Genomic DNA, 11,828 nt, shown 5'->3' on the forward strand with positions numbered 1-11,828 from the left:
AGTAAGTTGGTGAGAGTACATGGTTACCAAGTTACAGCACTAAACACACTACTAGTCTACTACAATTGGCTTTAAGAACATCGATGGACACACACATCCTGTTTTGATCAGCTGTAATACACCCACCTAATCAAAGATCAGTTATTAGAGCTGAAACTGGGAGCTTTTATGTTGTTCCAGTGATGTAATGGAGCTTAAGATCAGAAGAAGAAACAAAAGAAAGAGAGCGGTAAAGGGGGGGATGAGTCAATGAGGTTTGGATCCTGTTTCTGTATGGTTACGTTACACTCAGCAGAGCAGCAGATAGCCAGGTAAGAACTGAACAAGATCTCTCCACCTTCCAAGACATGAATGATTAAGCACTCAGCCCACAGCGCCTTGGGTCTGAATAAGACATCATTAGATTTATTTATGGCTTCCAAGCAGCATCACAGACGTTGTGTCTCACACTACATGATGGAGACGACTGGAAATGCGTCCAGACTTTGTCAACTAACAAATAAGAATCCAGCTGTTCACTGATCGCCTCCATGCAAGCAGACACAGAGGGACTCAGCGCGTTTGGCTAACGTCTCTGGAGGAGAGGACCAAGATTCTGCACCTCGCTGGCAAACTGACCAAGCTTCAGAAATGCAGGTTTGAGTTGACTTTGTGTTTGGGGAAAATGCCCTTTTTGTCACAGGGGGATAAAAATCACTTTTAAAAGAAGCATCACAGCTGGTAGTAAATTTATTCTGAGAGAAAGTGTTTGAGGAAAAATTATCTAAAGGCCAGGATGGTCTGTAACCCATGGAAACCTGGGGTCAGAATGTAGCCAACATTCTTTTTATTTGGAGAGTCATATAAGAAGATAACACATGAACAATATGACTTACATGATGGACAACTTGTAGGCTGAGACCTTTTGGTGTTTTTACTTGTTGCCTGGGAATGTTTGGATTTTTTWAAAAAAATTTCACTGTTAAATTATTTTTAGCTGTTGAACAAATTCAGGAGACCTCTAGTAAAACATTAAACAGGACATTTTTCAGGTACTGCTGGCACTTTTAATTCTGAGCTGATGAAGCATGCAAATGGGGTCGATTTGCACGTTTTGCAGAGATTAATTATTCATTTATTCATTAAAGGAGACGTTTCACGCCAAATCCACTTTGTCATGAAGGACCTCATTTGGATATAAAGAGGCACGATCAAAACGAGTTGATCTGAGACACACCTCAGTAACGGGCTGAAAGAGGGGCTTGTGGAGTTACAATGAGGAATTAAAATCAAAGCATTGCAGTTCCACTTTCTATAGACCCCAACTGAAGGGTTTAATTATTGATTTGATTTATTGATTTAACAGGAAAAGATTACTAAAAATCAAGCCTGACTCAGCATAATTGCTGTTTTACAGCAGGTTCCTGTTCTGCAGCACATAAAACACTCAGAAATACAGCATCACAATCACATCATTATACACCATAGACACAAAAATAAACAAGCATACCAAATTTCAGGAAGGCAGCATTTGCAAAATAGGATGTCTAAACATGAGCACAACAAAAAGTGRCCAGCAGATGGCAGACAAGATTCTTCTTAAAGGGCTGTAGTTTTGAAATGGACTTTATGTTTTGAGGAATGTCATTCCATGCTTTAGTATAAACATAGAAGAAAGACCTCTGGCCGTAACAGTTTTTAAAAGTTGGTAATATCAGTTGTCCTTTTGTAATAGATCTAGTTGAATGACCACTTCCAGAATRTGATTTGGGCAACAATGCACAGAGAGTTCCATAATTGGCACCTTGGAAGATCTGAAAATATAGATTAATACCACTATACAAAACGTAATTCTGAAAAGTCAAGGCATCAGACAATGAAAGAACTGTACAGTGATGAGTCCAACCAGGAAGTTTTTTATGAATTTTGTAGGCCCTGTTGTAGAGCCTAACTATGGGTTCTAAGATTTCATTTGTTGTAAGAGACCAAACAGGTAAACAGTACYACATGGTTGAGAHTARAATGGCATGAAGATAGATATTTGAAACAGAAGATGAATTATATGTCTCCTTTCATGCCTGCTGCCAAAGGTGAAAGGATGATTACGTTTTTACCCTTGTCCATGCATGTTTGTCTGCTCCTTTTGAAATGACTGCCATAGCCAACTGACTTTAGCAAACACACATTTTTTTTAACTTAGTCAATTTTACAGATATTGAGCTAAAACTTAGTGTGGCAGTAGCTGAGAGTTACACTCAACACATACGTATCACTCCACCCCCTGTTAACAATAAGTGTTAATTAGCTGTCAACAATAGCCATGTGATGTGAGTATCAGTCACATGGAGGCAGGGCTTAAAAGCCTGAATTTTGCCTGAAACTCTCAGACTGAAGAAGTCTCTTGGAGAAGAGATGAAACGTTTCATTAGAGAAGAACCCATCCAGAAGACCTARACAATTTTTTTCTTTTTGATTTTTTACCTGATTACTGAGATGCATCAGGACATACTCTGAGCACTAATACATCTAGCAAGATCACATTACGCAAGGTTATAGCCCCATTTAGAAGGTCTGATCAAACGCCGTTCTGTGTTAGCAAAAGATAATCTTAAATTAAATGGTTGCATGAAAACTGGCGGGTGATATGCATTCCTTCAACTCCACCTTTCTTATTAATCATGCAAATTTGGGAGCTGTTTCACCTGCTTCATTCATCTTCAAGTCCAGGGACAAATGAARTGTTCTTTCAAAATGTTCTAAATTTTTTCTGGAAGTTGTTTTTTTTTCTTGTTTGCTGTGTACTTTGTAAGAAGGACATAATGTTCTCACATGAGTTTAAATGAATGAAATCCCTCAGCAGCCACTTCTCCTGCCTTGTTCTCTTGTCTGAAGCTCCCTCCACTTCCTCCACAGATGAGGTCACTCTGTCTCAGGCAACTGACACTCTAGACCAGGTCCAGGAACCATTGCCTAATTAAAATACAATAGGTTGTTCTCTGAAGTATCGTGGCAATGCACCTGAGCTGACGTTGGCTTTGAGGATTAATTACATATTCTTTGGTTCTGCTGCATGGGCTCAGTTCTTTAATTATAATTTCAAGTTTTAAGTACAGTGGCTCATTAGTAGATATGTAATACAAAAAAAAAAYYAAAAAAAAGAAAAACACAACTACAACATCTACATATACAGTAGTGAAGTGGTTCTTTTAGTGTCCTCCTGGACTGAGAACGCCCTTTTGGTGTTCAACCTTTCACACAGAGTGTCATTAGAAACCCTTCGTTTTGCTGGAAACAGCTTTCTTAAAAAAGAAAAATAGCTGCAGGACACCAAAGGGGAAACCTGAATGAACACAGCAAACCTTTAGATTTAGTCAGAAAACRGAAAACATTAGCGCCATTATCGCTTCTGAATTCATCAGTCCCTCCTCTTGACAGGAGCTTATCTGTCCTTGTTATTACTTGTAATACTGTATGGCATCCCTGAGGTATGCTGTCCCAGCACATTGTCTCCCTGTGCTGCCCTGAGAGGAGTTTGTTCCCATGAAGGAAGGGGTGGGGTGTCACAGATACCCCACACCAACACCACCACCATCACATCCCCAGATTGATTCTGACGTCCAAATAGGAGCTCCTTCAATGATATTGTTCACCTGTCTCATTGGCTTAAAGTGGGTGGGCGGGAGGGAGAGTGCTATGGGAAGGGGGTCGTGTGAGGGGTATTGGTGGGGGATACAGGGTGAGGGGTATTGTTCAAGAAAGGGTTGAGAGGATGGGGGTACGGTGCTGATAGGTGGGAGGAAAAAAAACTCCTGCTCTTATCTGACTGGTCTCCTTCTATGGGGCCCCGTTCGAGCAAAGTAATGAAGTCCAAATTACAGCACAAGACTGCTCAGAACAAACCTCTATTGTTTGGCCCCGGGGCACACTAAAGCACACCAAATGAGTGTCACAGCGAGCAGCGGGGCACGGACCGTTACTGCACTATTTAGTCTGTCTCGTTGTCTCAAGACGGCCCCGTTTCAGAGGTTCTCAGATCAGACAAATACTGCTCCCCTCCTCCTCCTCCCCTGGCCCTCTTCGCCTTCACCCCTTCCTCTGTACAGCTACACCCCCCTCCCTCCACCAACTCCTCACCCCAAAATAGGCCAAAATCTCCTCCATTGTGTTTCGACTGCCTAGTGTGAAATTCACTGTGACGTTAAATGTTTTCTAATGAATAATTACTGAATGGATAGGCAGGGGGAATATGTGTAATGGATTGTAGACTGCATTTTAAAGACGTCGTTTTTTGTCTTTTCTCCGTGGTATTTACAGGACAAAAACCACTTGGTCTTTCTCAGAAGAAACGAGGACCATAGTTGGAGGACAGGGGCACACGGGAGGAGGGGGGAAAGGAGGGCTTTGTGTCAATTAGATCCAATGGATTATCTTTTTTTTTCATTTTTAAATGTTTTTACAGAGAGTTGGGAATCAAAGGACTTCTGCTTCCAAAGAGAGAAAAAGAGAGGGGGGGGAAAAAAAACAAAAGCTGCGAAACCCTTTGGTCCAAGTGTTGGTGCTGCGAATGCAAAACAGATTGGTGGATTTTTTTTCCCCCACTACTCTTCTTAAATGTGCCGCTGTTTTAAGGTTRTGCCAGTCCATTTGTCCTCTGCGTTGTGTTTGGACGGCGCATCAGCTCCATTGAATATATATGGGCAGCCAGCCAAGGTCCTTGGGAGCTGTGTAGCAATTATCTTTTTGTGTAGCAATGATATTTTTCTGTTCGTCTGCACAATCACAGACCTTTGCTTCAAAGACATTTGGGACCTTTAAACCTCCGCTTTCAATGTYCTTTTTCTGCTCCTTTTGATAACGCTGTCCTCCCCCATGGAGTCGTTTATCAAAACATCCATTCATCCAGATGCAGTTGTCAAATTTCATGACCTCAAACCTTAAATATTCTTTTCATGCATTGCATAGTCTGTCTATGTGTTTTAGAAAAAAAAACATGTAAGCTAAAAATACATATATTCTGTCCTCTGATGCTGTGCATTTAGTTCTAATATGATTTTAACCACTTGTTGCTCAGGTTCAACTGGACATGGAGGGTGCTCTGACTGCCAGGGACCGGGTGGGAATTCAGGACTTTGTCCTGTTGGATGAAACCACAGAYGCAGCCGTTATCAGCAATCTAAAGAAACGATTCAGCAAGGATTTGATTTACGTGGGTCTCAGAGACTAGCAACGAGGACCTAAATTCAAATGTGTCTTGATTTTTTGAGTAGGTTTGTAAGATTTTTACTCATCTTTTTAGACCTACATTGGCACATTGCTCGTGTCCGTCAACCCCTACAAGGAACTGGACATCTACAGCAAGAAGCAGATGGAAGTCTACATGGGTGTCAACTTTTTTGAGCTTCCACCACACATGTAGGTGTACAGTTAACGTGAACATTTAAATTATCATAAATGACAGAATAATGAAATTGTATTTTTTTATGTAAGCTATGAATATTTGAAACTAAATTCCTGACAGGCTACCAGAGATTTAGGTACTTTTTATGTCTATGTGTGTTTAATATAATACACTTAGCTAATAAGTTCCTTTTAATGGGCTTTTGCGCAATATTCTGTGTGAAATGAGTATTCACTCTCCATGTTATAAAGCCTTAACACGGAAAGAAGTAGACTAATTTCTTTTTACCATGACTGTAATTGTTGTACTTTGTTGTAGTATGCAGTGATTCCAACTTAGATATATATTTTTATTTCATCTTAGTTTTTTAGTGTAATGTCAGTGCCATGCTTCCTTCCAGCTATGCTTTGGCAGATAATGCCTACCACACCATGCTGACAGAGTTCAACAACCACTTCATCCTCATCTCTGGCGAGAGCGGCGCGGGGAAAACGGAGGCCTCCAAGAAGATTCTGCAGTATTACGCTGTCAGCTGCCCGAGCACCACTTTGCTGAACACTGTCAGAGACAAAATGCTCATGTCCAACCCTGTCCTGGAGGTTTGATGGATACGATTAATGCAGTTTTATATCCGTCAATTTCAGTTGAAGCTTGATTTCTGACTGAAATGACTGTATTTTATCCTAGGCTTTTGGGAATGCGAAGACACTGAAAAATGACAATTCAAGTCGATTTGGGAAATATATGGACATCCAGTTTGACGGCCAGGTGAGGACCCAAAGAAATGCTTCACATAGAACGTCAGCCAGATCTGTGTCCCTCTCAAAAAGTCTAATTRGTGATAGTTTCATTTCTTATGTGTCTTGAGGACCTGAAGGTCTGGATGGCACAACATTTTTTGAGTTTTACTGAAACCAAGACTAAGGTTATGGTTTTTGGAGGTACTGCAGGCCACTCCTCTGTTGATCTAGGTTCCTTGACTCAATACAACAAATTGTTAGTGAGGAATTTGGGAGCTGAAATAGATCCTGAACTTAAATTAGACAGCCACATTAGGACAGTTGTTAGAAGGAGTTTTTATCATTTGAGGCAGCTAGCCAAAATAAAACCCATCATTCCAAGAAGACATTTTGAGACAGTAATTCATGCCTTTATCACCACCCGGCTGGATTACTGTAATGCACTTTATCTGGGGGTTAGTGGGTCCTCCATTGCTCGGCTGCAGAGGGTCCAGCATGCTGCAGCGAGGCTTTTAACTGGCACACGTAAATATTACCACGTTTCTCTCATTTTAGCTTCATTCCACTGGCTGCCTGTGCCTTTTAGGATCCATTTTAAAACACTTTTATTTGTTTTTAAATATTTTGAATGGCCTTGCCTCACCATACCTGTCTGAGCTGCTGCATCCCTATAATCCCTCCCGCTCCATCAGATCAGCTGATCAACTTGTCTCAAGGGTCCCTAAAACCAAACTCAAACTCAAGGGGGATCCATCTTTTGCCGCAGCAGCTCCCAAACTTTGGAACGAGCTACCTCTCCAAAGACAGTCCTCTCACTGGCTGTTTTTAAAACTTGTCTTAAAATCCACTTGTTTACTTTGGCTTTTGACACTGCGTGAGGGGTTGTGTTGTTCATTTATACTAGATTTTATTTTTCTGTATAATTTTTTTGTTTTTATTCTAGATTTTAAATTAGGTTTTAGGCATTTTATTGTTTTTCATTCCTTGTTTTTACTTTGTTTYTTATTACGTGCTTTTATTTTTCTGTGGTTTTTATTCCTATTTTAATTGTGATTGAGTTTGTTTTTATGAGCTGTGTTGGAATGCTGATTCTGCACAGCACTTTGGTGCAAAAAGTGCTTTACAAATAAAGTTGGATTGGATTGGAAATAAATTATCAGGAGAACATTAATATCARGTTATCCACAGGGCGATGCAGTTGGAGGCCACATCCTGAACTACCTGCTGGAGAAGTCGAGGGTTGCGCATCAGAATCACGGGGAGAGAAACTTCCACATCTTCTATCAGCTGGTGGAGGGAGGATCAGATAAATTACTGCAGCAGCTGGGCCTGGAGAGAGATTGCCAGCGTTATAACTATCTCACTCAAGTCTGTGGGGATCTGGTTGAGCTTTCCTGAATAAAACTGAAAGAGCTCAAACTGCACATGTTGACTGTTTGTTTTATGTGCCTAACAGGGGGAGTGTGCCATTGTTTCGTCCATTAACGACAAAAATGACTGGAAATCAGTGAAGAACGCACTACAAGTCATTGACTTTGACGAAACAAACACCAGCGTGAGTTGTGATTTGCAGTTTAACATTGCTTGTACTGACTTGTTTCACTGCCCATATGAACCTGTGTTTCTGTGCAGCACTTGTTTGGGGTGGTGGCGAGTGTTCTCCACTTGGGGAACGTTCGGTTCGACACAGACGGAAAAGGTCACGCACTTCTGAACGACAAAACAGACCTGAACTGGGTTTCAAATGTAGGGGGAAAAGTTCTGTCATATTCAGCACAAGTGTATACGCACACGTTTCATGTTCTTTGTTTTGGTTTCTTGACAGCTTTTAGGTGTGGATGCCAACAAGCTTCTGGAGGGGCTTACATTCAGGAAGATTGAAGCCAAAGATGAACAGGTCCAAACAACCACTAAAGCTTTTAACACTTTTATTACTGAAAGATGAGATTGTGTTCCCACATTTGAAAGACCACTGTAACGTTTCCCTGTTTGAAAAGGTCCTCAGTCCATTCACGACTGATCATGCCATTTATGTCAGAGACGCCCTGGCTAAAGCCATCTATGGGCAGACCTTCACGTGGCTCGTCAACAGGATCAATGAGACAATAGAAAACCAGGTAAGAATATAAAGATCTGGAAAACACCCAAGCAACAATGTCTATTTTTACTGACATTTTATGTCTGTAAGGACTCCTCGCGGAAGACTGTTATAGGACTTTTGGACATATATGGATTTGAAGTGTTCTACGTAAACAGGTGAGTACTTTTCTTTTGCCTGAAGAAAGAGGGGTCCTAAGTTTGGTTGACTATTTTTTGTTGTTTCTTGTCTGAGGTATAACTCCTTCTGTGTAGCTTATTATCTGTTGGTGCCTTGTTAAAGATTATAGACTTTAAAACAAAGCCGATACAACCTTTTCTTTCTTTGTTGCTCCCCTTTCTCAGTTTTGAGCAATTCTGTATAAACTACTGCAACGAGAAGCTGCAGCAGCTTTTTATCCAGCTGACACTCAAATCCGAACAGGAAGAATATGAAGCAGAAGGAATTGAGGTAAAGAAAGGACTAATAGATGATTTAATATTAATGAATGTTTATTTACTGCAATTGGTCCATTTTTTTTCAAGTGGGAACCAGTTCAGTTCTTTAACAACAAGATCATCTGTGACCTGGTTGAGGAGAAGCACAGAGGAATCATTTCAATACTGGTGTGTACTTAAAAGCCCATTTATTTCTTTGTATTATAGAGACACACGTTAATGTTTCTTCTGCAGGATGAAGAGTGTCTCAGACCAGGTGATGCCACAGACCTCACTTTCCTCGAAAGGTTGGAAGAAAAGATGGGAAATCATCCCCACTTTGTCACGTGAGTTAAAACTTTGTGTTTGTTTGGTGTTGAAACTGAAAGAAAAACTCATGACAGAAAACATCATTTTAACTCATATTTGATAACAAAATATAGGGGTCTGCGGTAGCTCGGTGGTCAGTGACGGCGGCCTTGTAATCCTGAGGCTGCAGGTTCGAGCCCAGGTTGTCAGGAAGGGCATTCGGCATAAAGCAAATACCAAATCTTCCGTGAGAGTTTGCTCACTGTGGTGACCCCAAAAGAAGGAAGCAGCCAGCAGAACAACAATATAGGATAATAGATTTGTTTAATTTATTAGATTTACATTGTGAGTATAAATGATGGAGCACAACAACATCCAAATCTTCTGCTCCTTATTCCTCTTTCTGTCTCCACTGTTTGGGCTGCAGGCACAAACTGGCTGATAACATGATCCGCAAGACTCTGGAGAGGGGAGATTTCCGTCTCTTGCATTATGCCGGGGAGGTCACCTACTGTGTTGTGGGTAAAAGAAACCACCATTTCACTCAGTTTTCAACAATTATATCAAAATAATTTAATTGAATCTGTGACTAAGTTTGTTTCTTATTCTTTTTTTATATTGTAGGTTTCCTGGACAAAAACAACGACCTGTTATACAGGAACATAAAAGATGTAAGTCTGTTGTTTTATACTGAAAATGAAAGACAAATCATTTAAAGGGGATATATGATGCAAAATCCACTTTTTACTTGTTAAATGCTGTTTGTTGTGAACTTGGAGTAGTGCAGAAAAGTTTAATTTAGTCTCTTCTGGTGCTGCAAAGATATCTTTATATTCTGTTTGGGTCGTATCTTTCAACCTGTTCAGTTTTCTCTATTTTCTATGACGTTTTCTGAACTATTCATCCCAGTATTTGTGACAAAACTGCCAAATAAGGTCTGGACTTACTTTGGATTTAAAGAGACAGCCTCAAAACGAGTTGATCTGAGGCACACAGGAGAAAAGTGGTGGAAGAGGGGCTTGTGGAGTTACAATAAGGAGGAATTAAAACCAAAGCATTACAGTTCCACTTTATATAGACCCCAACTGAATGATTTAAATGTGAAAAAAGAAGAATTCAAAAGCGTGACATGTCTCCTTTAATAACTTATAATTATAACAAGATAGTTTGTTTTTTGACAAATCAGTACTATGTCAACAGTTAACCCTTGTGTTCATGCAGCTGATGTGTAGGTCAAAAAATGCTATCATCAGTGAGTGCTTCTCCAACATGGACCTTGACAACAAGAAAAGACCAGAAACAGTGAGTTAATTCACATCCGGCTCCTCGCACACCTTAACTGTAATAATTAATGTTTTATTTATGAGCAAAGACATAATTTGGTGTTTCATATTTTCTTTACCAGCACAGTCTCAGTCTGATTTTGCTGTTGGGGATTTTGACCCTCAGTTTGTGTCTGCAGGTAGCGACCCAGTTTAAGAACAGCCTGCAGAAGCTGACGGAGATGCTCATGGCTAAAGAGGCCTGGTACATCCGCTGCCTGAAATCTAATGAGTCTAAGCAGCAAGGTACATCAGCTGACAGAAGGTTAATGGTGACAAATAATAATAATTTGACTAAACCATTTTTATAAGCTGAGTATCTGGACCTTTTACTGTCACACATTTGTAGGTCAGTTTGACGAGGCACTGATCAGACACCAGGTGAAGTACCTGGGTCTGATGGAGCACCTCAGAGTCAGAAGAGCTGGTTTTGCTTATCGACGTAAATARGAGGATTTCTTAAAGAGGTACTGAAAGCCCACCACTTTCCACATTCTTGATTACTTTCTGGTAAAACTGACTGTGTGAGATATTTGGCTTGTTTTGCAGGTACAAACCTCTGTGCCCAGCCACCTGGCCTCACTGGAGAGGGCTACCTGCTGATGGGGTTGAACTGCTGGCTCAGCATCTGGGTTACCTGCCTTATGAGTACAAAATGGGGAAGTGAGGACAACTTTTACATTCCAAAAAGGGCAAATGCACTTTCAAACCAGGAAGAATAAAAGTAAATAACAGTTTCTAAATATATCTTTATAGAACCAAAATTTTCATTCGGCATCCCAGGACACTGTATGCTACAGAAGATGCTTATGAGAAATGTAAACACCTCCTGGGTGAGTTCAGGTTCAATATTAAAGGCCTTCATCACCACCTTTTGGTTTTCGTAGTAAATTAGTTTTAAGCTCTTTGTTCGCAGCATCACGACTCCAAGCCAAGTACAAAGGATACAAGGCAAAGGGAGAGTTCAGAAAACAGAAGGAGGCAGGTAAATGCATGAAATCCAGTGGTTTTTACTTTTAGAGCATTATTTTTTTTCTCTTAAAAATCACCATCATCAGATTTTAACACAACATAAGGCCTTTAGGTATAGATAAAGAAAACTTTACAGTTTTCCTTTAGAATTCTTTCATATAATTAAGAAGTCTATGTTCCAATAATGTTTTAACAAAAACAGACCCACTGATTAGGTTCTTTCTCTTGAAATCACTTTTACTTGATTCAAAAATAGCACATCATTTAAATGTAAAGATTTATTTAGCTTAATGTGGCAGCAAAGCATTTTTAATTTGTTTTCTTTACATTGTTTTGTTTTATTAGGAAAAAGGTTCCTTCCAGATTTACATACAGTCAGTTTTGTTATTTTTAATGTTGTGGACTCACAGTCTGTACATTTTCATGTCATTATAGCCACTAAGATTGAAAGTTGTTGGCGAGGAGCTCAGGCGAGGAAGGAAAAAGAGAAAAGAGCTTGGGCAGTAAAGGTCATCAAGAAGTGAGCAAGAAAATTTATGACACACATACTTTCTGTCACATTCATTGTCCTCCTCCTCATCATATATATATATA

General features: G+C 40.1%; 1 protein-coding gene across 1 annotated transcript in view; it reads left to right on the forward strand.

Moving 5' to 3' along the window:
• Positions 1-237: 237 nt before the first annotated feature.
• myo1ha (myosin IHa) overlaps positions 238-11,828 on the forward strand; it is a 14,615-nt gene continuing 3,024 nt past the window's right edge. Inside the window, 24 exon segments of the mRNA XM_014028951.1 lie at positions 238-311; positions 427-636; positions 5,051-5,185; positions 5,276-5,391; positions 5,778-5,976; positions 6,065-6,145; positions 7,306-7,485; positions 7,574-7,672; positions 7,750-7,863; positions 7,943-8,014; positions 8,115-8,234; positions 8,306-8,373; positions 8,560-8,665; positions 8,740-8,820; positions 8,887-8,978; positions 9,368-9,462; positions 9,565-9,611; positions 10,162-10,242; positions 10,403-10,508; positions 10,612-10,729; positions 10,812-10,925; positions 11,019-11,095; positions 11,179-11,247; positions 11,670-11,754. Coding sequence (XP_013884405.1) covers positions 631-636; positions 5,051-5,185; positions 5,276-5,391; positions 5,778-5,976; positions 6,065-6,145; positions 7,306-7,485; positions 7,574-7,672; positions 7,750-7,863; positions 7,943-8,014; positions 8,115-8,234; positions 8,306-8,373; positions 8,560-8,665; positions 8,740-8,820; positions 8,887-8,978; positions 9,368-9,462; positions 9,565-9,611; positions 10,162-10,242; positions 10,403-10,508; positions 10,612-10,729; positions 10,812-10,925; positions 11,019-11,095; positions 11,179-11,247; positions 11,670-11,754 — 2,261 coding nt within the window. The 5' untranslated portion in view covers positions 238-311; positions 427-630.

The sequence above is a fragment of the Austrofundulus limnaeus genome, unplaced genomic scaffold (genome assembly GCF_001266775.1).
Source record: "Austrofundulus limnaeus strain Quisiro unplaced genomic scaffold, Austrofundulus_limnaeus-1.0 Scaffold834, whole genome shotgun sequence".
Classification (NCBI taxonomy): Eukaryota; Metazoa; Chordata; class Actinopteri; order Cyprinodontiformes; family Rivulidae; genus Austrofundulus; species Austrofundulus limnaeus.